Genomic DNA, 26,387 nt, shown 5'->3' with positions numbered 1-26,387 from the left:
ATCTCACTCCCCTGGGGAATGTTCCCAGGTGACTGACTTTTCATGAGACTAGTTTCCCCAATTATCACCTACAAAATCACATTATAACAAGATAAGGTGCCCTGGAAAATTTGAAAATTGTAGCAACAGGTAAGGTTTTCAACTAAGGGGGAAAAACCCTGTAAAAATAATCCTGCTAGTTTCCAGTAGGAGCTCGAAGAACTGCTTCTTTAAATCGGTCAATCTCCCAGCCAAATCATGAAGTGGCATATGGAAAAACCAAGGCACCAAGAACTTAAATGACCAGCATGAACCACAAGTAGTGGAAAATTAGGATGTGTGCTCTGGTCCCTTGGTTTCCAATTCTTTTTTGATTTGAAGGTGTGACTCAAACCTACTGGTGGTAGAGAGGGTACTGGACAGGGAGACAGAGTAGTTAGTTGATGGGTAATTTCTTCTTCTTTTTTTAATGGAACACACTGTTATAGGGATTCACACTCCTCAGGTGTTCACACATACTGTGGTAGCATCTGTGTTAGAAGCTTTTCCGTTTTCTGTTTTTCAATTTCCAGCTCCTCAGTCCGCTCCCGGATCAAATCTTCCAAGTTGCTAGAATATTGCTCTAACATCCGAAGCATAGAATCAATGATATTGGTTTTCTTCCCTTTATTGAAGGTTTTAAACTAGAAGTAAAACAGAAAGAATTGAAAAAGTTTGCTTACTCCCCAAACTCAGAGATGATGGAGCAGACCCCCTTATCACAAATCTTGTCTTATAAAATGACAAGGAAAGAGAGGCAAACCCATCTATATAAATAAGAAACATCATCATCTACCCTCATTGTCACTCTGGCCCATTCCTGGGGCTCTTCTTCCCTAAGTGGTTCTTCCCCTATTCTGGTTCTTTCAAGTCTGAGCAAAGGTATTCTGGGAAGGCTCCTTCAGGTCTGAGGTGCTATCACATGAAGTCAACAAAATTTGGTCTTGAGCCTAGGTCAGTTGTGGGTAGGGTAACGGAAAGAGGGCAGCGTGTGTGGTTTCATCCCTTAAGATGACCAGCCTATCAAATCCTGCTTATCTCAAACGTAGGAGCTACTGCTACTGTGTTATCAGTTCTTGGACAGTGGGAAGCTTCTTTTAGTTTTTTTAAGAGAATTTTTTTATCACAGTAAAATATATAGAATATTTTCCATTTTAACCATATTTAAGTGTACAATTCAGTGGAATTAATTACATTCATAATGTTGTGAAACAGTCACTACTATCTATTTCCAAAGCTTTTCCAACACCCCAAAAAGAAACTCAGTACCCTTTAAGTAATAACTCCTCATTCGCCCCTTAACCTACCACCTGATAACCACTAATCTACTTTGATCTCTATGCATTTGACTATGCTATATATTTCATATGAGTGGGCTCATACAATATGTGTCCATTTGTGTCTGACTTATTTCACTTACCATAATGTTTTCAAGTTTCATCCCTGTTGTAACATGTATCAGAACTTCATTTCTCTTTAAGGCTGATTAATATCCCATTGTATGTATATACCACATTTTGCTTATCCATTTATCTGTTGATGGACACTTGGGTTATTTATACCTACTGGCTATTGAGAATACTGGCTGCAATGAACATTGCTGTACAAGTACCTGTTTGAGTCCCTGTTTTCAATTTTCTTGAATATATACCTTAGGAGTAGAATTGTTGGGTCATATGGCAGTTCGTCCGCACACGTTTGTTGGTTTGTGAACCCATGGTGGCTTGCTTGTTGCTGTGATGCTGGAAGCTATGCCACTGGTATTTCAAATACCAGCAGGGTCACCCATGGTGGACAGGTTTTACCTGAATTTCCAGACTAAGACAGACTAGAAAGAAGTACTTAGCAGTCTACTTCTGAAAAAAATCAGCCAGTGAAAACCTGATGAATAATAGCAGAATATTGTCTGATTTAGTGCTGGAAGATGAGCCCCTCAGGTTGGAAGGCACTCAAAAGATGGCTGAGGAAGAGCTGCCTCCTCAAAATAGAGTTGACCTCAATAACATGGATGAAGTCAAGCTTTCAGGACCTTCATTTGCTGATGTAGCACGACTCAGAATGAGAGAAAACAACTGCAAGTATCCATTAATAATAGGAAATTGAAATGTATGAAGTTTGAATCTAGGAAAATTGGAAGTCATCAAAAATGAAATGGAACACATAAACATCAATATCCTAGGCATTAGTGAGCTGAAGTGGACTGGTATTGGCCATTTTGAATCAAACAATATGCTATACTATGCCAGGATTGACAAATTTAAGAGGAATGGCATGGTATTCATCGTCAAAAAGAACGTTTCAAGATTTATCCTAAAGTACAATGCTGTCAGTATAGGATAATATCCACACACCTACAAGGAAGACCTGGAAACCCTGGTGGCATAGTGGTTAAGAGTTACAGCTGCTAACTAAAAGGTCATCAGTTTGAATCCACCAGGTGTTCCATGGAAACCATGGGGGGCAGTTCTAATCTGTCCTATAGGGTTGCTACGAGTTGGAATCGACTCAATGGCAATGAGTTTGGTTTTTTTTTTTTTGGTTTACAAGGAAGACCAATTAATATGATTCAAATTTACACACCAACTACTAATGCCAAAGATGAGGGAATTGAAGCTTTTTACCAACTTCTGCAGTCTGAAATTGATCAAACATGTAATCAAGATGCATTGATGATTACTGGCGATTGAAATGTGAAAGTTGGAAACAAAGAAGAAGGAATGGTACTTGGAAAACATGGCCTTGGTGATAGAAATGATGCCAGAGATCACAGGATACAATTTTGCAAGACAAACAACTTCCTCATTGCAATAACATAAATGGTGACTATACACGTGGACCTCACCAGACAGAATACACAGGAATCAAACTGACTACATCTGTGAACAGAGATGATGGAATAGCTCAATATCATCAGTCAGAACAAGGCCAGGGTCCAACTGCAGAAGAGACCATCAATTGCTCATATGCAAGCTCAAGTTGAAGCTGAAGAAAATTAGAACAGCTCCACAAGAGCCAAAGTATGACCTTGAGTATATTACACCTGAATTTAGAGACCACGTGAAGAATAGATTTGACTCATGAAATGCTAATGACCAAAGACAAGACAAGTTGTGGAATGACATCAAGGACATCATTCATGAAGAAAGCAAGAGGTCATTAAAAAGAAAGGAAACACCAAAATGGATGTCAGAAGAGACTCTGAAACTTACTCTTGAAGTTAGAGTAGCTAAAACAAAAAGAAGAAATGATGAAGTAAAAGAGCTGAACAGAGGATTTCAAAGGGCAGCTCGAGAAGACAAAGTAAAGTATTAGAATGACATGTGCAAAGACCTGGAGTTAGAAAACCAAAAGGGAATAATACACTTGGCATTTCTCAAGGTGAAAGAACTGAAGAGAAAATTCAAGCCTTGAGTTGCAATATTGAAGGATTCTACAGGGAAAATACTAAGCGATGTAGGAAGCATCAAAAGAAGTTTGAAGGAATACACAGACTCACTGCACCCAAAAGAATTGGTAGACATTCAACTATTTCAGGAGGTAGCATATGATCAAGAACTAATGGTACTGAAGGAAGAAGTCCAAGCTGTGCTGAAGGCATTGGCGAAAAACAAGGCTCCAGGAATGGACAGAATACCAGTTGAAATGTTTCATCACATAAATGCAACACTGGAAGTGCTCAATCCTCTAAGCCAAGAAATTTGGAAGACAGCTACCTGGCCAACTGACTGGAAGAGATCCATATTTGTGCCCATTTTAAAGAAGATGATCCAACAGCATGCAGAAATTATAAAATATCATTAATATCACACACAAGTAAAATTATGCCGAAGATAATTCAAAAATGGTTGCAGCAGTACATTTACAAGGAACTGCCACAAAGTCAAACTGGATTCAGAAGACGATGTGGAATGAGGGATATCATTGCTGATGTCAGATGGATCTTGGCTGAAAGCAGAGACTACCAGAAAGATGTTTACCTGTGTTTTATTGATTATGCAAAGGCATTTGACTGTGTGGATCATAACAAATTACGAATAACATTATGAAGAACAGAAATTCCAAACACTTCATTGTGCTCATGCGGAACCTCATTAGTACAAGAGGGCATATGCCTGAAGCCTATTTTGAACTATATCAGTTATAAGGGGGAGTGGCAGATTTGTGACATTTGACACTGCCCTGACCATTAAGCACGGCCCTCACCTACCCACATCAGGGGCTGGAGGACTGGTAGCTCCATCCGTGCCACTTAGCCACCTATAACAGGGGTCCAAGAATAAGTGATGCTCCCAATCCTTACAGCCAACAGCATTGGGTGCCCATAGTCTGGCTGCAAAACCCACCCACCTATACACTCTAGGGAACAAGAATGCGCTTTCCTCCCAGAAACTCGGGGGCAGCTGTTAGCCCACAGACTTGCTCAGGTCATGACCCCCTACTGCAGTCAGATACCTGTGCCTAATCCAATCACCCCTGCCCATCTGGGACTGTAGGTGAGAGCCTGCAACACATACTTGGTGACCGATTACCTGGACACCTCAGCTGAATCCATACAAGAGAAGTAAATGGACTCCTGGGTTCACATACCTAGTAACAGCTCTAACCACCTGGTGACAGGATGTGAGAGCTTCAGAGACACCAGTAATTATATTAGCTCACACGACCAGCCTATTTGGGCATATCAAAACAAAACACGAAGCTAGGACACAGTGAGCAAACAAAAATAAGTATAATAACTTATTGATGGCTCAGAGACAAGAGACACTATCAAATCACATAAAGAGGCAGACCACGATGGCTTCAGTAAGCACCAAAAACAAAGATTCAAGAAACCTTCCAGAGGAAGATAATTTTTTGGAATTATCAGAGGTAGAATTCAAAAGATTAATATACAGAGCACTTAAGATATCAGTAAGGAGATCAGGTAAAATGTAGAATAAGCCAAGGAACACACAGACAAAGCAACAGAGGAACATAAGAAGGTTATACAAGAGCATAAACATAAATTTAACAGGCTGCAAGAATCCATAGAGAGACAGCAAACAGAAATCCAAAAAACTGAAAATAAATTTTCAGAATTAGACAGCTCAATAGAAAGTCATAGGAGCAGAATTGAGGCAATGGAAATCAGAATTAGTGAGACTGAAGATAAAGCACTTGACACAAACTTATTTGAGGAAAAATCAGATAAAAGAATTTTTAAAAATGAAGAAACCCTACAAATTATGTGGGACGCTATCAAGAGGATTACCCTACAAGTGATTGGAGTACAAGAATGGGGGGGGGATAACAGAAAATAGAGAAGATTTTTTGGCAGAAAACTTCCCTGATATTGTGAAAGATGAGAAGATATCTATCCAAGATGCTCATTGAACCCCCCAAAAGAAAGTCACCAAGACATATCATAATCAAACTTGCCAAAACCAAAGATAAAGAGAGAATTTTAAGAGCAGCTAGGGATAAACAAAAAGTCATCTACAAAGGAGAGTCAATAAGAGTAAGCTCTGACTACCTAACAGAAACCATGCAGGCAAGAAAGCAATGGGATGACATATATAAAGCCTTGAAGGAAAAAAAACCGCCAGCCAAGAATTATATATCAAGGAAAAAAAACCGCCAGCCAAGAATTATATATCCAGCAAAACTGTCTCTTAAATATGATGGTGAAATTAGGGCATTTCCAGATATAGAGAATTTGTGAAAATCAAACCAAAATTACAAGAAATACTAAAGGGAGTCCTCCAGTTAGAAAGTCAATAACAACAGATATCAACCCAAGACTAGAACACAGGACAGAACAACCAGATATCAACCCAGATAGGAAAGTCACAAAAATAAATCAAAGCTAAAACACTGAAAATAGGGAAACAGAGACATCAGTATACAAAAGATAACATTAAAACAGAAAAGAGGGAGTAAATAATATAGTCACAGATCTTTCATATGGAGAGGAAGACAAGGAGATATAAAGAAATAAAAGACTGGTTTAAACTTAGAAAAATAGAGGTAAATATTAAGGTAACCACAAAGGAAACTAAAAATCCTACACATCAAAATGAAAAAGAAAAACATAAATACTCAGCAAATACAAAATCAACAACAATGAAAAGGATGAAAAGAAAATACATAAAGGAAAATGACTCAGCACGAAAAATTAAGTGAAACCAAGAAACTGTCAACAACAGACACACACACAAAAATACATCACAATGACAGCACTGAACTCATAAAAAACCTATCAATAATTAAGCTAAATGTAAATGGACTACATGCACCAATAAAGAGACAGAGAGTGGCAGCATGGATTAAAAAAAATATGATCCATCAATATGCCGCCTACAAGAGACACACCTTAGACCCAGAGACACAAACTAAAACTCAAAGGATGGAAAAAAATATATCAAGCAAACAACAATCAAAAAAGAGCAGGAGTGGCTATAATAATTTCTGACAAAACAGACTTCGAACTTAAATCTACCACAAAGGATAAGGAAGGACACTATATAATGATTAAAGGGACAATATACTAGGAGGATATTAACATATTAAATATTTATGCACCCAACCGCAGGGCTTCAAGACACATAAAACAAACTCTAACAGCACTGAAAAGTGAGATAGACAGCTCCACAATAATAGTAGGAGACTTCAACACACCACTTTCGGTGAAGGACAGAATATCCAAAAAGAAGCTCAATAAAGACATGGAAGATTTAATGCCATAATCAACCAACTTGATCTCATACACGTATACAGAACATTCTACCCAAGAGTAGCCAAGTGTACTTTCTTTACCACTACACATGGAACATTCTCCAAAATAGACCACATGTTAGGTCATAAAGCAAGCTTAACAGAATCCAAAGCTTCAAAATATTACAAAGCATCTTTTCTGACCATAAAGCCATAAAAGTAGAAATCAATAACAGAAAAAGCAATAAAAAAACCCAAATACATGGAAACTGAACAACACTTTGTACAAAGAAATACTGGGTTACAGAACAAATTAAGAATGGAATAAAGAAATTCACAGAATCAAATGAGAATAAAACACATCCTACCAGAACCTTTGAGACACAGAAAAAGCAGTGCTCAGAGGTCCATTTGTAGCAATAAATGCACACATCCAAAAAGAAGAAAGGGCCAAATTCAAAGCATTAACCATACAACTCAAACAAAAGAAGCCCTTGGGCACAAGAAGAAAGCATATAATAAAAATTAGAGCAGAATTAAATGAAACAGAATAGAAAAACAATTGGAAGAGTTAACAACACCAAAAGCTGGTTCCTTGAAAAGATCAACAAAATCAATAAACCACTGGCCAAACTGACAAAAAAAAAAAAAAAACCAGGAGAGGAAGCCAATAATCTGAATAAAAAATGAGATGGGAGATATCATAACAGACCCAACTGAAATTAAAAGAATCATAACAGGATACTACGAAAAATTGTACTCCAACAAATTTGAAAACCTGGAGGAAACGGACAGATTTCTAGAAACACAACTACCTACCTAAACTAACACAGAGGTAGAACAACTAAATAAACCTATAACAAAAGAAGAGATTGAAAAGGTAATTTAAAAACTCCCAACAATAAAAAGCCCTGGCCCTGATAGCTTCACTGGAGAATTCTACCGAATTATCAGAGACGAGTTAACACCGTTACTACTAAAAGTATTTCAGAGCATAGAAAAGGAATGGAATACTCCCAAACTCATTCTATGAAACCAGCATAACCCTGGTACCAAAATGAGGTAAACACACCACAAAAAAAATAATAATAATAATACAGACAATATGCCTTATGAACATAGACGCAAAAATCCTCAACAAAATTCAAGCCAATAGAATTCAACAACATATAAAAAAAAAAAATCACCATGACCAAGTGGGATTCATACCAGGTATGCAGGGATGGTTCAACGTTAGAAAAATAATTAATGTAATCAATCACATAAATAAAACAAAAGACAAGAACCACATGATCTTATCAATTGATGCAGGAAAGGATTTGACAAATTCCAACACCCATTCATGATAAAAACTCTCAGCAAAATAGGAATAGATGGGAAATTCCTCAACATAATAAAGCATTTATACAAAGCCAACAGCCAACATTATCCTAAATGGAAAGCGTCTGAAAGCATTCCCCTTGAGAATGGGAACCAGACAAAGATGCCCTTTATCACCACTCTTATTCAACATTGTGCTGGATGTCCTAGTCAGAACAATTAGGCTAGAAAAAGAAATGAAGGGCATCCAAATTGGTAAGGAAGAAGTAAAAGTATCTCTGTTTGCAGATGATGTGATCTTATACACAGAAAACCCTAAAGAATCCTCAAGAAAACTACTGAAACTAATAGAAGAGTTCAGTAGAGTATCAGGATACAAGATAAACATACAAAAATCAGTTGGATTCCTCTACACCAACAAAGAGAAACCATTTACATTAGCCCCCAAGAAGATAAAATACTTAGGAATAAATCTAACCAGAGACATGAAAGACCTATACAAAGAAAACTACAAGACACTACTGCAAAAAAACAAAAGAGACCTACGTAAGTGGAAAAACATACCTTGTTCATGGATAGGAAGACTCAACATTGTGAAAATGTCAGTTCTACCCAAAGCAATCTACATATACAACACAATCGTGATCCAAATTCCAATGACATTTTTTAATGACATGGAGAAGCAAATCACCCACTTCATTTGGAAAGGGAAGAGGCCCCAGATAAGTTAAGCATTACTCAAGAAGAAGAACAAAGTGGGAGGCCTCACACTACCTGATTTTAGAACCTATTATACCACCATGGTAGTCAAAGCGGCCTGGTACTGGTACAACAACAGATACATAGACCAATGGAATAGAATTGAGAATCCAGACATAAATTCATTCACCTGTGAGCAGCTGATGTTTGACAAAGGCCCAAAGTCTGTTAATGGGGAAAAGGCAGTCTCTTTAATAAATGCTGTTGGCATAACTGGATATCCATCTGTAAAAAAGAAACAAGACCCATACCTCACATCATGCACAAAAACTAACTCAAAATGGACCAAAGACCTAAATATAACATCTAAAATGATAAAGATTATGGAAGAAAAACTAGGGACAACGCTAGGAGCCCTAATACATGGCATAAACAGAATATGAAACTTTACTAACAATGCACAAACACCAGAAGATAAACTACATAACTGGGAGCTCCTAACAATCAAACACTTATATTCATCCAAAGACTTCACCAAAAGAGTAAAAGACAACCTCCAGACTGGGAAAAAAATTTTGACTACAACAAATCCAATCAGGGCCTAATCTCTAAAATCTACAAGATACTGCAAAACCTCAACAACAGTTTAAAAAAATGGGCAAAGGATATGAACAGGTACTTCACCAAAGAAGACATTCAGGTGGCTAACAGAGACATGAGAAAATGCTCAAGATCATTAGCCATTAGAGAAACGCAAATCAAAATGACAATGAAAAACTGTTTCACCCCAACAAGGCTAAGAATTATCTTAGGTAAAGGGAAGGACAACACGCAACCAAAAGCTAAGAAGTTTTCTGAATACAACCAAACTCTTTGAGGGACAGAGTAGCAGGGGTGGGGGTCTGGGGACCATGGTTTCAGGGGACACCTAGGTCAATTGGCATAACAAAATTTATTAAGAAAATGTTCTGCATCCCACTTGGGTGAGTGGCATCTGGGGTCTTAAAAGCTAGTGAGCAGCCATCTAAGATGCATCGATTGGTCCCAACCCACCTGGAGCAAAGGAAAATGAAGAACACCAAAGACACAAGACAAATATTAGCCCAAGAAACAAAAAGGGCCACATAAACTAGAGACTCCATCAGCCTGAGACCAGAAGAACTAGATGGTGCCAGGTTACCACCAATGACCTCCCTGACAGGGAACACAACAGAGAGTTCCTGATGGAGCAGGAGAAAAGTGGGGTGCAGAGCTCAAATTCTAGTAAAAAGACCAGAGTTCATGGTCTGACTGAGAATGGAGGAACCCCAGAAGACATGGCCCCCGGACTCTGTTAACCGAGAAATAAAATCATTCCTGAAGCCAACTCTTCAGACGAAGGTTAGACTGGACTATAAGACAAAAAATGACACTCAGGACCAATGTGCTTTCCTAGTTCAAGTAGATACATGACACTAAATGGGCAGCTCCCATCCAGAGGTGAGATGAGAAGGCAGAAAGCGACAGTTGCTGGTTGAGTGGACATGGGAAATCCAGGGTGGAAAGGAAGAGTATACTGACATAGGGATAGCAACTAGGGTCACATAACAATGTGTGTATAAATTTTTGCATGAGAAACTAACTTCAGCTGTAAACTTTCACTTAAAGCACAATTAAAAATGTAATAAAAAAAAGAAGGAAATAAACAATGTACTGCCTTGGGCAAATCTGCTGCAAAAAAAACTCTTTGAAGTGTTACTTTAAGGACTAAGGGGCACCTGACCCAAGCTCTGGTGTTTTCAATCACCTCATGTGAAAGCTGGACAATGAATAAGCAAGACCGAAGAAGAACTGGTGCCTTTTTAATTATGATATGGGCAAAGAATACTGAATATACCATGGACTGCTGGGAGAAGGAACAAATCTGTCTTGGAAAAAGTACAGCCAGAATGCTCCTTAGAAGCAATGATGGGGAGACTTTGTCTCACCTACTTTGGACATGTTATCAGTAGGGCCCAGTCCCTGGAGAAGCCTATCATGCTTGGTAAAGTAGAGGGTCAGTGAAGAAGAGTAAGACCCTCAGTGAAATGTATTTACACAGTGGCTGCAACGATGTGCTTAACCATAACAACAATTGTGAGGATGGCACAGGACCGGGCAGTGTTTCATTCTGTTGTACATAGGGTCGCTGTGAGTCGAAACTGGCTCAATGGCACCTACCAACATGGTAATTCATATGGCCCTATGGCATGGAACAGGGCAGTGTTTCGTTCTGTTGTACATAGGGACGCTATCAGTTGGAACATACTTGATGGCACATAACAACCGCAATGGTAATTCTATGTTCCACTTTTTTTTTGAAGAACTGTGACTGTTTTCCACAGTGACTGCACCATTTTACATTTCCACCAGCAATGTACAGGGGTTCCTCACTAACACTTGTTATTTTCTATTTTTCTGATACTAGCCATTCTAGTTAAGTATGAAATTGTATCTCATTGTGGTTTTGTGAGAGGTTTCTTGATCCGATAAATAGTGCTCAAAATACACAGGATAAGATTTACGCCTATTTCTTACGATCGGATCCAGGAAATACATAATCATGTCTCCACACACCTCTCCGTCAGGTCAGTCATCGTCATTGGGAAATTCAACTGGTCTTGCCCCTTCATTGCACAAATCCCATAGAGGTGACTGCCATACCACAACTTTTCAATAAGCCCTCTTGGGACCTTGTCCATCACCAGATACAAGGTGGCTTGGCATAGCATTGGAATCATGAGAATTGGAATCGTTGCCCCTCTTTGCTGCTGTATTTAGCATGCATGTGTTTGTGTTCACGGCAATAACAGATAGGTGATTTTTCTGGGCAGATCCTTAGGGCTCTGTCCCCAATGAACTCTCTCCTACAACTAGAACACACATGCTCTGGTCAGCACTCAGTGCCCCAAGGCCAACACTAAGAGTTTCCCTTCTGAGCCTGGTCCATATCTACAAGTTCACCTGGGTGTAATCTTATAGGCAGTTCAGATGTTTGAGGTTCCCCCTATTGCCTCACCCAGGGAGCCTCCCTCTCCTCCTCTTTCCATTCAAGTTTTATTGCCTACAGGAAGTTGGGAGGCTGCCCTTGTTGTTCAGACAGTCTAAACTTTCACTGAAGCATTTTAGTGAGGGCAGCCCCAGCGATGTCTTATTTGAAGGTCACGTGATGCGCACTCCTTCTATATCTATCACCAGCTTCTCTGCTGCCTTCTGAAATAACATCTCTAGCATCAACACAGGGGCAAATGCTTTTTTCTCCTGCCTCATGGTAAGTTTTTAGAAATTTGACCTTCATGGTCCTTTGCCTTTTCCATACTATTGAACACCTGTTTGAGTATCCTCAAGTATCCCAGCCAGGCTAATGGAGGCATTGTTAGCTGGGGACACGGATGACTTAATGTGCAGGGCCCCTCAGGCTTTCAATCCAACTCTTTCTCTTTTCCGCCTCAGATACCTGCCACTCATAAAGCATCTCAGTGCTGTACTCCAGCCAGGTTCAAAAGCCTCTTCACCTGAGCTGACATAGCACTTGGAGAGAGCACCCTCAGTTTCAGTATCCTGTGGTTTCACCAAAGGCCCAACCTGCATGCTCCAATGTAGGAACCACACTCTAGCTTCCTTAGTAGGGCCCACTATGTCTTTCCTCCATCCCCCCTTCCAATCTTCACTTCTCAGGAAATAATCCACCTCTTTTTAGAAATTCAGTATCTTAAGGAGAGGACTTACCACTTTTCATGCATGCACCCCCTTGTCTCAAGAAGTTACTTAGTAACCTAACTTATAGAACACTCTGACAAGGTCATATTTATACTTTCTGCCATCATAGTCATGCTTTCAAATACTCCATATTTTTCCAGATCCTCCAAAAGCAACCTGACATCACTTAAATGCTATCCTCATAAGAGTTTTGTGGGCTCGCAAAAGCAAACACAGCTCAGTGAGGGTCCATGTCCATTCCATGACATCCACCTTCTAATAGTCTCAATGCCATTGCCTTGCAAATGCCCAGCCATTCAATTCAATTTTCAGAAGATTGCTTAGACCAGATTGTGGATGGTCTAGAACAGAAGTTCAGATGCAAAAGAGCACCAGAACCAACCCCTGGACTTTGGGAGGATGTACATACAGGTGATGCTCCAGCATATAGGAGAACCCAAGGGCCTCATAGTAGCCCCCATTCTTCTTCAAGAAAAAACAGTTGCCATCAAGTTGATTCCATCTCATGGTGACCCCATGTGTGTCAGAGTAGAATTGTGCTCCAGAGGTTTTTCAATGGCTAATTTTTTTGGAAGTAAATCACCATGCTTTTCTTCTGATGCACCTCCGGGTGGATCTGAACTGTCAACCTTTCATTTAGTAGCTGAAAATTTAGTCATTTGCACCACCCAAACAAACAAAAAAACCCAAACCCGCTGCCATTGAGTCGATTTTGACTCATAGCTACCCTATAAGCAAAGTAGAACTGCCCTGTAGGGTTTCTAAGGCTGAAATCTTTACAGAAGCAGACTGCCACATCTTTCTCCTGCTTGCACCACCCAGGGACTTTGAAATAAATCAATCATGTGTAACCAGTTACCAGTTGTCTTCAATTTGATTCGTAAGTGTGTGTTTTTACCTTGCAACAGATTGCTTCCATAATATGATGAGAACCCAAGGGGTCAGCCTTGGGTAGGTTAACTTTAGGATAGCTTCTGGGCTGTGAAAAGATTTACAGCATCATTACCTGGTTAAATATTTCATCAAAAGTTGGTCGTTGTTCTGTAGACTCAGCCCAGCAATGCTTCATCAACTGGAGACATTCTGGAGGGGCGAATTCAGGAGGAACCACTGGTCTGCACACAGGAGGAGGCTTCTTAAGTCTGTTTATGATTTCTGTCCAGATGCAAGAAGTGAAGGGTTTGCAAATCATACAGAAAGCACCAAGATATGGCAAAAATAATTGAGTTTTAGCAACAAAAGGGGTTGGTCAGGAGAAGCACAGAAAGGCCATATCCTTGCTTTCTCATTAACCTGTAAACCAGTTGCCGTTGGTCTGATTCAGACTCAAAGTGACCCCATGTGTGTCAGAGTAGAACTGTGCTCCATAGGGTTTTCAATGAATGATTTTTTGGAAGTAGATCACCAGGCCTTTCTTCCAAGGTGCTTCTGAGTTGACTTGAACTTCTAACCTTTCAGTTAGTAGCCGAGTGTGTTAACCATTTGCACCACCCAGGAACTCATGCTTTCTATTAGGTGGCCTGAATATAAAATGTGTCTGAGCAAAGTCTTCAGCAGTCAATTTGGGGTGGGGGTCAGAAATTAATCAATTAGATTGTTGGTATCATTTAGGCACAGCATTATTCTGCTAGGTTTTAGATGTAGCATATCTGATGTCAAATTCTAATGCTAAACCTTTAAAGACCTGGCTCCCTTCACCAACCCCAAATCATCTAAACCTTCCAATACCTTACAGTAGACCCACTTAGCCCTCCATGCAGGCCCAGACCCAGACCAAGTCTAGGCTTTGGGCTCTGCGTGGCCCCTAGGCAAAGGGAAGGTAAGAGCTCAGGTAAGTAGTCAGGGTTTTATCAGGATCCAACTATGGGCTGAAAATTTTGCATGCATTATTTCATTTCATTCTCACTACAAACAGAGGAGGTAGGTACTGTTATGTTCATTTTACAGATGGAAAAACTGAGGCACCAAGAAATTAAGTAACTTGCTTGATGTCACGTGGCTAGTAAGTGACAGAGTTAGAATTTGAACCCAGGCAGTCTCAATCTAGTGTATTTCCAAATGTCTCCGACCTCAACTGGGAGGTCCTAAGCTCCCTATTTAGACCCAACAGCCATGAGTGACCAGGGGCCTAGATCAGCCAGGCTGACCTTTTTACAAAGAGAGAAAACACCCTGGCAGCAGGAGAAAATAGCTAGCCTTCACTGTACCCAGTACCTCACACTTGGGCCTCAAAGTGATCTCCCTGCTTCCAGCCTAGCCTTCTCCAAACCATTCCCAAAACACTAATCTAGCCATGTCACTTTCTTGCTCAAAACCCTTCCATGACTCCACATTGCCCACAGGATACAATCCAAGCTCTTTAGCAGGGGCCCTGACTATGTCTTCAGGCCCTTCTCTCATCACTCGTCCCCTCCCTTCACTCCAACTCTAACCTTGCTTGCCCCAACAGGATGCCCCCCACCCCTGCATTGGCTGTAACACCCCAACAGTGCTGCTTTATGACATAGTCAGTGCCTCCTTGCCTCCAGGAAAGAATTTCAGCTGCTGACTCTGATGTCATAGCTCCTTGTGACATCCCACTTTCTGCCCCTTTAACCTAAGCCTGCCTGTGCCAGTAATGGTTTCTCCATCACAGAACCTGGCCCTCAGCTGCAACAGGTTCCATGAGAATCAACACCTTGGTGTGCAACTGTCCCATCCACTCTCTGGCAGAGGGAGTCCTTGTCCCTTTCTCAGAACACCATCGAGTTGAATGGGTCACCTCTCTTCATTAGATCACCATGATTCATGCACTTGAGGATCTCACAGTTCATTTGAGGAGGTAAATAATGACAATGTGATAAGTTCTCCAGCAGAGATATATACACAGGTGAGCACAGAGGACGGACACCTGGCCCACATTGAAGAGGTCAGAGAAGGCTTTTTAGGAGAGGTAACACGAGTTGGATGTGGCAAGGTATAGAGGAGGTGGGGGTATTACAGGCATTGTGAACAGCACATGCCAAGGCACAGAAGTTTGAGAAAGCGTGGTGCTTTCAGAGCACTGCCAGTCATGGGGCTTAGACAGAGTGGGAAGTGAGAATTTAAACCTAGAGAGGTGGCTAGGGGCTAGATTTTGCCTTTGTATGTCATGTGGGAAGTTTGGGCTTCATTTAACACATGATGGGGGAGAGTTGGAGGGCTTTGAGTAGAGGAGTAAAATGGGACCCTGAGTGGGGTAAAAGATTGTTAAATGCGTTTTTGGGTTACTGTTGCAATTTTAAAACTTTTTTATTTTGAAATAAATTTAGACTTCCAGAAAAGCTGCAAAAACAGTACAATGATTTTCTGTATAGCCTTCACTCAGTTTCTCCTAATGTTAGCAATGTACATTTACACATTTGATTGTACATAGTACAATTATCCAAGCCAGGAAATTAACACTGGAGAATTTCCTCAATTTCCCCCCAATGTCCTTTTTCTGTACCACAAACCAATTCAGGATCCCGTATTGCCTTTAATTATTGTGTCCCAGTCTTTTCCGATCTATGACGGTTCCTCATATATTTTGATATATTTGATATATGATATATGAGATACAGAAACCCTGGTGGCATAGTGGTTAAGTGCTATGGCTGCCGACCAAAAGGTCAGCGGTTTGAATCCACCAGCCACTCCTTGGAAACTCTATGGGGCTGTTCTACTCTGTCCTCTAGGGTCACTATGAGTCAGCATCGACTCAATGGCAGTGGGTTTGGGGTTTTTTTTTTTTGTTGTTTTATATGAGATATATTTGATGAGCTAGTTATTTTGTAGAATGTCTACCAATTGAAGTTTGTCCAATGTTTTCTCATGATTTGTTTGAGGTTATGCATTTTTGCAAGAATACCATGGAGGTGGTGGTGTACCCTTCTCAGTGCCTCTTTAAAAAAAAAAAGTTGCCATCAAGTGGATTCCAACTCATAGTGCCCCTATAGGACAGTAGAACTGCCCAATAGGGTTTCCAAGGAGTGGCTGGTGGATTTGAACTGCCGACATTTTGGTTAGCAGCTGAGCTCTTAACCGCTGTGCCACCAGGGCTTCAACATATAGGGGGTACATAATGTGGGTGTGTCTTGTTACTGGTGACGTTAACCTTGATCACTTGGTTAAGGTGGTATCTACCAGGACCTTCCCCTTATAAGCTTACTATTGTTCCCTTTGTGACCAGTAAGAGATTTGTGGGGACATACTTTTGAGAATTTGCAAAAACACTGTTTCCCCTCAAACTTTCGCCTACTCTTTCTATCATGATTGATGACTCTTGCCTTATAGCCAAGCATTTTGATGGGAGATGAGGATGGAAGCCTGTGGGTTGTCACAGGAAAAGGGTGGGGAGGCCTTGATATCCAGGAGCTTCATGAGGGGTACTGAAATGTTTGGCAAGGATTGCCTCAAAGAGGGAGAGGAGGCTGCTTAAAAAAAAAAAAGGATTGGCGTAGGTTCTATAGTCCCTTGGCTTGTGTCACAATTTGGATAAAAACCAGCTTCTTGGGTGGGGGAATTTCTCCCAGATGCCTAAAGCTGTCTGGCTCCAAAGTCCCACCGGCCCACAACATGGACTGCTTGGAGACTAGCAAGCTGTTAGCACAAACACATAATTGTGTTCACTCTTCTGGAAAATCATGGCTGCCCGGGTTGGCGTGATGATCTGAGTCATGGTGGGCCCCTGGTGCCCTTTTTGCATCTCCTGCTTACCTTCACTAGGCAGATCCATCATGCAGAATGGGGTGCCCCGGATCATCACTTCTTGCATGATGATGGCAAAGCTATATACGTCTCCTGCAAAAGAACCCAACCTGCTGCCCCTTGGGGCTCTCAACAGTTCAGGGGCTGTCCACAGCAACTCTGAAAAGAAAGCATTGTGTCATGAATACAGAGAGGATTAACTGACAACATCTGCAATGTCCTCAAGGGCTCTAAGGGTGCTGTTTCATTGACCACTTTATATTTTTATTAGACGGGCTGGTATGCTAGTGCCCCCCAGGGGTCTGAATCTATGAATTCAAGGATTTAATGCACAGAGAAAGCATACTACTAGCCCCATACCAGGACCATGCAGGCAGACCTAGCAGAGGTGTGGGGCAGGGCAGCGGGGCTCAAAGTAGAGAAACTATCTGGCGCTTGCTTTCTGGCTCTCTTGAGCCTGCAAGTAACAGTTGGCAGGCTGCCAGGGAAAGGCGAGTGCACTGCCAGACTGGTTGCCATGGATCTGCTGTTTGCTGAGATCTATATGTGTCTGGTAATTTGACTGTGCCGGGGCTCGGGGATTCACAAGTTTCTTTCTCCGGGTCTTTTCTAAAAGGATAAGAGGGTCCCCAGGACACCTCTGTTCTTTGCAGGGCAAAAAGGTGCAGCAACTCCTTCAACTCCATTCTGTAAATATTTATTGAGGGTCTACTGTGTTCCAGGCACTGTGCTGGGTGCAGGGGTGGTGGCAGAGATGAATCAGACCTCATTTTTGCCCTTGAAGAGTTCACAGACCAGTGGCAAAAAAAAAAAAAAGATGGACATATATACCCCCAACTGCAATACAAGGGAGCTAGTGATAAGGACCTCTACATAGTACAGGGAAATGAACCCTTTAAAAACCAAAACTGAGCACCCACTGCATGCTCTGCTGCATTTTAGGCCCCATGGACTCTGTTTTCAGAGTTTATGGCAGTCGGAGAGGCAGAAATGTTTCAAGAGGGCATCTTAAACAATTGATAAAGAAATACATGGTAACAATATACACCGAATAGTCAAAGTTGGGGGAATGTTTAAGCTCGAACCATATGAAATTGCCCTTTCCGTAGATCTAAAATGGGTGAATGCCAGCAACTTCATTAGGTTCAAATCAAAATTACTGAACTGATCAAGTTAATCCAGGAAAGCTTCCTGGAAATGTTCGATTTTAATGGAGCTTGTTAAGAAGGTCAAGGATGCAGCTTCTTGGAGTTGAGGGTGAAAAGGCTTTGCAGGGAGAAAGAACAGTACGTTCAGAAGAACAAGAGACAAAAACGAGCAAATTGTGGGTGGGAGGGTGGGTGGTAAGCAGATTAGCTTGGCTGAAGAGAGGGGCTCTGTTAAGGAATAATGAAAAAGGAGAAGTGGGGTTGATGAAGTGGGGGAGGGAGAGTGGCTGGAAGAATGAGGGCAGAAGGTGAGAGGCCCTCAGAGCCAAATGAAGGCATTTGGATTGAATACAAAAGGCAGTAGGGGTGCTGGAACTGGAAAGAGGTTTGATGAAAGCAGTGCTCAGGAAGATTAATCCGGCAACCTGCACAAGCCGGATTGCAGGAGGGAGGCTGGAGTCAGGGAGACCAGCTAGGAAGCTCTTGCAGTAAAAGCCAGTGAGGTGAAAGGGGGCTGAGTGTGGGTGGGACAGCAGCAGGATGGGGACCAGGTGAATGGGCGCATCCAAAGAACGCTACAACACAGAAGAAAGTGACAGAGCTAGGGATAGGCTCGATGTGTTGGATGAAGAAGGGAGAGATGGAGTAAACAACAGGTTGACATCCAGACAGAGAGGTTAGAGAAGAGCATCTGCTGAGGGTGGGGGAGTCAGGGGGAACGTGATGGTGAACTTTTCATCTTCTTAAATTTGGGGGATGGGGAAGGGAGCCCAGGGAACAAGTTCTTCTGAAGCAGGAAAGAGGGCTAATGGTCAGAGATTATTTTGGCTTATTAGTGAAACCTAGGAAAGAGAAACTCATCCTAGAAATTCTTGTTTTGAGCTAATCCTGATCCAAAAGATGGGACAGGTAATTCTAGCCTCACCCCTAATCATGTACCCATCCTTCTCTCTTTGTCCTCTTGATGTCCTCCAGCCCTTGTTCCCCCACCAGACCCCTCTGACCACCCCTGTCACCCTATGATACCCTCACTATAGTGGTTCTGCCCTCATGCCTCCCTGTCCAGGAGGACTGACACCTGCCAATAAAACTGAGAAGACCGAATGATACTTTAGTCAAAGAATACGTTTCTGGTGGGGAGATTTTAGGCATCATCATTTTGAGGGGATGGCAGAGGTGGATGTTTGGGAGCAAAGAAAATAGTATGCTGCTGCTTCTTCCCAGCATCCTCTCTCCCCTGAGCATTAAAAAGCACAAGAAGGGAAAAACGGGTGAAACTCTCTGGTAAGAGGCTAGGTGATTAAATACAATCATTATCAAACAGTATTTTCAGAGAGCACTTACATGCATGCTGTTAATGGCTAAAATGAGGCTTTATCTGTGCTATACTCATATAATTGAGAGTGGACAGTAATGAATACACTTACAACCCGCCCCATTTCCCCATCACCACTCCAGAACCAAGTAAGAGCCACTAGCTACCATTAGACTTGAACTCTCAGCGAAACGAGAAAAATTACTTTGGCTTGTTTTGTATCTGCTGGGGCCTGTACTCACTCTGAGCCTTGCTATGGTGGTAAAATTGACTTCGGAGAGCCACTGTAGTGTGGTTAAAAAAAAACACACACACACACAGAGAGCTGGGAGACAAGAGACCTGTGTTCAAATATCTCAGAGTGGTCACTTATTAGCTTATCTTTCTGGACCTCACTTTCTCCATCTGTAAAATGTAGGTTGGACCAGATGATCTCCAAGGATTCTCCAATTAGAACATTCTATTAGTCCTGCCATCTAAAGTAGGGAGGTGGGTTTCTTTATTATATTTCGTTTCATTCACTCATTGATTCAACAAATATTTATTCTTCCAGGTACTGTGCAAGGTGCTAAGGGAGTCAGACCTGTTTTCTGCTTTCACAGAGCTTATAATTTGGGCGAGGGGAAGTGACAGAACAAAGATAATTAAGTAATACCAACAAAGTCCACCATCTGTCTTTCAGTTTGTTGAACTGTGGTGGCTTGCATGTTGCTGTGATGCTGGAAGCTATGCCACCAGTATTTCAAATACCGGCAGGGTCACCCATGGTGGACAAGTTTCAGTGGAGCTTCCAGACTAAGACAGACTAGGAAGAAAGGTCTGGTAGTCTACTTACAAAAATTAACCAGTGAAAACCTTATGGATCACAGTAGAACACTGTCCAACTCGCTTGCTTTGGACATGTCATCAGAAAGGATCAATCGCTGGAGAAGGATATCATGTTTGGTGAAGCAGAGGGCCAACGAGGGCATGGGAGACCCTCGGTGAGACGGATTGGCACAATAGCTACAATGATGGGCTCGAACATGCTGGAGATTATGAGGGTGATATAGGATTATGCAGTTTCATTTTGTTTTACATAAGGTGTCCGTGAATTGGAGTCATCTCAGCAGCTAACAACACCAACAAAGTATTATGGGATAGTTCAGGGCTCCACAGAATCATAAACAGGGGAACCTAACATAGCATAGGGTATCATGAAAAACTTCTTGAAGAAGAGATACTTAAGTTGAGCCCTGAGGAATGAGTAGAACTTAGCCAGAATCAGATGAGTGTATTATACAGTGGGAAGGAAAAAGGGTTCCAAGCAGACGGCATAGCATTTGTGAAGGTCTGGAAGTAAGAGAAAACCTGGTGTAAATGAACAATTGGAAGGAGTTCAGCTTGGCTGGAGCATAGAGACAGAGGATGAGTGGTTAGGGATGAGAGGTCAGTAAGGCCCAAACCTTGCAAGGCTCATAAACCATGTAAAGAAATGTGAACTCTATCCTAAGAGCAATGGGAAGCCATTCAAGGGATTTAGGCACAGCTGTAACATGCTCAGAATTTCAGTTTAGCGTATGCAGAATGGAGTGAGCAGCCAGACTGCACTGTAGTTTGGAGAGTGAAATGATGAGGGGGAAAGACACAGAGCCAGTTCACAGAAAATACACTGCAGCTATCCTTTGAGGGAATAAGCAAGGGCTTACTTCTGTTTACTTACTAATCTGTAGTGAAGAATTTCACATAGGTTTTACCACATCTTTGATCAAATGTGGTGAAACCCATGTGAAATTGTTCACTACAGATTAAAAAGTAAACACAAGTAAGCCTTGCTTAATGTAAGCCCATGTGTACCTTGCTTACTCTTTAATCTGCCCCTGCTTTGAAGGCAGTGGTGGTTCAGTGGTAGAATTCTCGCCTTTCATGTGGGAAACCCGGGTTCGATTCCCAGCCAATGCACCTCATGCACAGCCGTCACCTATTTGTCAGTGGAGATTTCTGTGTTGCTGTGATGCTAAGTAGGAAGAAAGATCTGGCGATCTACCGTACTTCTGAAAATCAGCTGACGAAAACCCTATGAATCACAACCATCCAATCCTGTTGTGCATGGGGTTGCCATGAGTTGGTAGCCGACTCAACAGCCGCTAACAACAACAAACCTCAAAACCAAACCCACTGCTGTCAAGTCGATTTGCACTCATAGTGACCCCATAGCGTTTCTAAGGCTATAAATCTTTACAGAAGACTGCCACATCTTTCTCCCGTGGACCCGCTGATGGTTTCAAACCACCAGCCTTTCAGTTAGTAGTCAAACCCTTTAACCGCCAGGGCTCCCAGCTATTCTTTATTCACTCTTAAAACCAGAGTTTCTTAACTTTGAAAGTCGCCAACCTGTGAATTAAATGGAACACTAGGAAGCTGGACATTGTGTGCTGTCTTTTATAGATTACTATTTTTGACAGGAAGCTAAGTACTTGCAATTTCTGTAGTTTTCGTCCCAATGCTCTAGAGTTGACATGAGGCAACTACTTCAAGCTTTCAAATCAGAATTAGCCAAATAATAACCATATGACTAAGTCAGAAACAAGAGCAGGTCCACAGAGAGAGGGTGGCAATATCACATTTGTCACTGTGGTTACCAGGAGCTTCAAGTCCTCCAAAGCATGGATGGGCAGAGAAAGAGGAAATGGTTATTACAAGTTCTCATTTGGTTGGGTTTAAGGCATAGGCTTCAGAAGCCATGAACTGAAGTTGTGGAACTGCTGCTGAGTAGCTGCATGATTTGGTCAAATCTTAAGTCTCAATTTCTTCATCTGTAAAATGAGGGAGTTGGACTGGATGACTCCCTAAAGTTTAATATTCCACAAGTCTTGTTGTCATGGATTGAATTGTGTCCCCAAAAAATGTGTGTATCAACTTGGTTAGGCCATGATTCTCAGTATTGTATAGTTGTCCCCCATTTTGTAATTGTAATTTTATGTTAAAGATGATTAGGGTAAAATTGTAACACCCTTACTAAGGTCACATCCCTGATCCAATGTAAAAGGAGTTTCCCTGGGGTGTGGCCTGCACCACATTTATCTTACAAGAGATAAAACGAAAGGGAAGCAAGCAGAGTTGGGGACCTCATACCACCAAGAAAGCAGCACTGGGAGCAGAGCGTGTCCTTTGAACCCACGGTTCCTGTGCAGAGAAGCAACTAGTCCAGAGGAAGATAGATGACAAGGACCTTCCTTCAGATCTGACAGAGAAAGAAAGCCTTCCCCTGGAGCTGATGCCCTGAATTTGGACTTCTAGCCCACTAGACTGTAAGAAAATAAATTTCTCCTTGTTAAAGCCATCCACTTATGGTATTTCTGTTACAGCAGCACTAGCTAACTAAGACATTTGTAAAGCACAAAGATGATGCTGCCTATAACTGGACTGCCTGTCTCTGCTTGTGCAGGTGTCTCTCTCTGTGTTTCATTCTTATTTTCTCCTTCATAGTAAAGTCATCAGTTTTGAAACTAATAATACCAAAGATTATTTTAAGTATATGCATATATGCTGGAATTTTGCATCTCTCCCTGTTTTCCTTTTGGGATTTTCTGTTTCTCTATGTTTTCTGTCACCGTTGCTCTTCTTCACCCTTGCAATACTAGTTAAAACATTCAATGCCCAAGTTTCCTATAAGTATTTAACTCTATTTTTATTTAACTCTATTGATTCTCTCTCCCTCTCCATCCTTCTCACTCTTCATCCCTCCCTCCCATCAGTTCATTCCTTCCTGGTTCTAAGCCACCCTCCAGCTGAGATTTCACCTATTCCTTTTATTTGTTATGACCCCTACAGGCATTATTTAGTGCCACCACTGAAGCACTAGACAGAAGACAAAAACACAAAATGGACGTTACAGGCATGCTCACTTATTTACTAAAAGGCCATAGTTCTGTCTGAAGCCAGCCCACACAACCCATGAAGCATTTATTTGCCGGGGAACCCCTTCTTGCTCCTTTCTTTCTGACAGAGACAGTGCTAGTAGGCTCTAGTGACATCCCATTCTAGAATGTAGTTGGTGAGGGTTGAGCTACCAAATTACCTTCCATTCAATCTGACAAAAATTTATTGAGCACCTACTGTGTGCCTAGTGCTCAGCAAGTTCCTCCAGGGACTGTTGGGGTCTCCAAACAATGCAGCCTAATCCTGCCACAGCAGGAACTGAGGAACTGAGCATTATTGCACTGGCTGTGTTTGGAAGGCTAGGCTGGGATACAGCATGCAGACTTCATTCAACTCCCTTGGCTTGAAAATGAGGCTGAATTTTCAACAAAAATGGGGACTTGAAATCAGCCTGAGGCCTTAATTCAGTGCATATTCTCATTTGAACTTTGGAGTTACCTGTGTGCAGCAGGAAGGTACAATTCATTGCTTACCTTCCGCAGAAGGTTCCTCTTGGGAGAGTCTCAGCGTTTCCAAGATGTCATTAAAGCCATAATCTGTCACTTTTAGTACAAAACGCCCATCTACCACACAGTTTCGAGACTTTAGCCTCCCATGAGCAAACTCTCTATGGTGTAAGTACTTCATGCCCTGCGGATGATACAAACAGGGTTTATTTAGCAACTTATTTAACTATTTTGTGTTTTTAGAGCCACTTTCTGAGATTATTAATGGCATGAGCAATTTCGATCCAGAATTCAGCCTTTTTCTCAAATATGAAGGCAAAACAAACCTTTGACAAGAATCAGTTTCTAGACCCCTTCTAGCTCTAAAATTTGATGCTTTTATAAAGAATCATATCTTGTGTGTACAGAGAACTATGTGTTATTGGGCAATACATTGACATTTCAGACACAGGATAGATCCATATATGTAATTTCCAAGAATTTGGAGATTCTGATTATCCCCCAAGGTCTAGCGCAACTCTTCATCCATTATTGGCAGAGATAGAAACTGGTACAGCCTTTTCGGAAGGCAATTTGGTAAAAAAAAAAAAAAAAATCCTGTTGCCATCAACTCAATTTGACTTATAGGACAGGGTAGGACTGCCCCATAGAGTTTCCAAGGAGCAGCTGGGGGATTCAAACTGCCGACCTTTTGGTTAGCAGCTGAGCTCTTAACCACTGTGCCACCAGGGCTCCAACTTGGCAATAGCTATCAAAATTTAAAGTATGCATAAACTGCCACCCAGGGAACAAAAAAAAAAAAATTTTTTTAATTTTTTTGTTTCTAGAGAAATACTTGCACATGTGCAAGAAGATATGAAAGCATATTGCGGCTCTGCTGTATAATTGTATACAATTTGAAATACCCTAAATATCTGTCAAGAAGGGACTGGTTAAATTGTATTACATTCATACTATGGAATATTCCGCAGCAGTTAAAAATAATAAGATAGCTTTGTATGTACTGACAGAGAAACATCTCTAAGACATAAAATAAGTGAAAATAGAAAGCTGCAGAACTATGTGACAGCATGTATATTAAGAAACAAAGCCATCTATAATGTATATAAATGCACATGAAAAGAATTGTGAGGCTAGTCACCAAGTTTTTAGCAGTAGTTAACTTCTGGGTAGCATATGAAGGAAGAGGGTAGAGTAAATGTTACTATTTATCCTTATATACTTATGTCTTTTGATTTTTAATTTAATGCATATATTATTTTTATAATTAAAAAATCAACAATAAAAAGGAAGAAGAAAGCCTAATACTACTGATCGCTGCTGCTTGCCTTCATATGACATTCAGATGTGACCTACCAGGTCTCTCTATCAGATGGGTTTAATCATCCTGCATATGAATATATCCATATTCTAGTGCAGTCATTGAAGAACTGTTTATGCCAAGAGCTCTTTTAAGTATCTGGATCTATTTTGCAAATTGACACCCCTTTGGATTTGTATGCTTTACAGCTTGTGCCCTCAGAAAGTGTGCAGTCCCCAATACCTCCAAGCAGAGTCTACAGTGGGTGAGATTTTCCCCAGGTTGTCTAATACTTGGGTTTCATCAAAGACTTGAGAGGACTGTCATTTAGAGACTTCTCTCTTAGCTTACAGGGCTTTGCTTACATGGTAAGTTGAAAGAGTATCAGAATGGGAATCAGGAGATTTGGATTCTATTATCAGCTCTGCTACTTAATAGTTGGCTGATAAATATATATTGAGCACCTACTATATGTGCCAGACATTATGTAACAAAGTATACGTCTGTAAAAAAAAAAAGGCTAAAAGGCTAATCACACTTCTCTTACAGAGAATTGCAATGAGATAAAATCTACAAATCCCCCTTGAAAATGGTTATACCACTCTATAAAGGTAAAGACTGTGATAAATACGCTGAAGCCCAACCAGTCATCAATTATCCAGATCATCCCCATAAATATGCACATATATAATTTGCATATCATTCCAGGGGTTCATGGGCTCCCCTGAAGCCCATCCATAGACCCATCCGTGAGCCCCTTTGGCTGCCAGTAATCTTTGGCTCAGAGAGTAGAGGTGCTAACTGATAGAACCAATGGTCTTCTAGCTTTCTGGTAGTGCTGAGTTCCTTATCCACATCTGTTGTATGCAAAGACCCATCGCTTAGTTCTAGACTAATTTTGGGGAGATGAAAAACAGAAGGTGTGCTAAGCAGTGCCAAGGAATCTAGGAATGAACATTTTTCCACATCCAGAAAGCAAACAAGTGGGATGAATGGAAGGTTTGCTTTCAACAGAAGAGTGTTCAATGACAACAGCAAATAAAGACAAATCTCGTCCTCAAGTGGGGATGGGGAGAAAACCC

General features: G+C 41.3%; 1 protein-coding gene and 1 non-coding gene across 2 annotated transcripts in view; one reads left to right on the top strand and one right to left on the bottom strand.

Annotated features, from left to right (window-relative positions):
* The window catches only part of GUCY2F (guanylate cyclase 2F, retinal), a 125,664-nt gene that overhangs the window by 26,679 nt on the left and 72,598 nt on the right, over positions 1–26,387 (bottom strand). Inside the window, exons 9-12 of the mRNA XM_049872134.1 lie at positions 24,033–24,189; positions 17,185–17,334; positions 13,475–13,623; positions 499–662 (exon numbers count right to left, since the gene is read on the bottom strand). Of these exons, the coding sequence (XP_049728091.1) occupies positions 499–662; positions 13,475–13,623; positions 17,185–17,334; positions 24,033–24,189 (620 nt within the window). The remainder of the gene's footprint in view (positions 1–498; positions 663–13,474; positions 13,624–17,184; positions 17,335–24,032; positions 24,190–26,387) is intronic.
* TRNAE-UUC (transfer RNA glutamic acid (anticodon UUC)) lies at positions 21,509–21,579 on the top strand. The gene has a single exon. It is a non-coding gene; the product is annotated as a tRNA-Glu (tRNA).

The sequence above is a fragment of the Elephas maximus genome, chromosome X (assembly GCF_024166365.1).
Source record: "Elephas maximus indicus isolate mEleMax1 chromosome X, mEleMax1 primary haplotype, whole genome shotgun sequence".
Classification (NCBI taxonomy): Eukaryota; Metazoa; Chordata; class Mammalia; order Proboscidea; family Elephantidae; genus Elephas; species Elephas maximus.
Note: the sequence above shows the minus strand (reverse complement) of the source record. Positions and strands in the feature narration are given on the sequence as shown.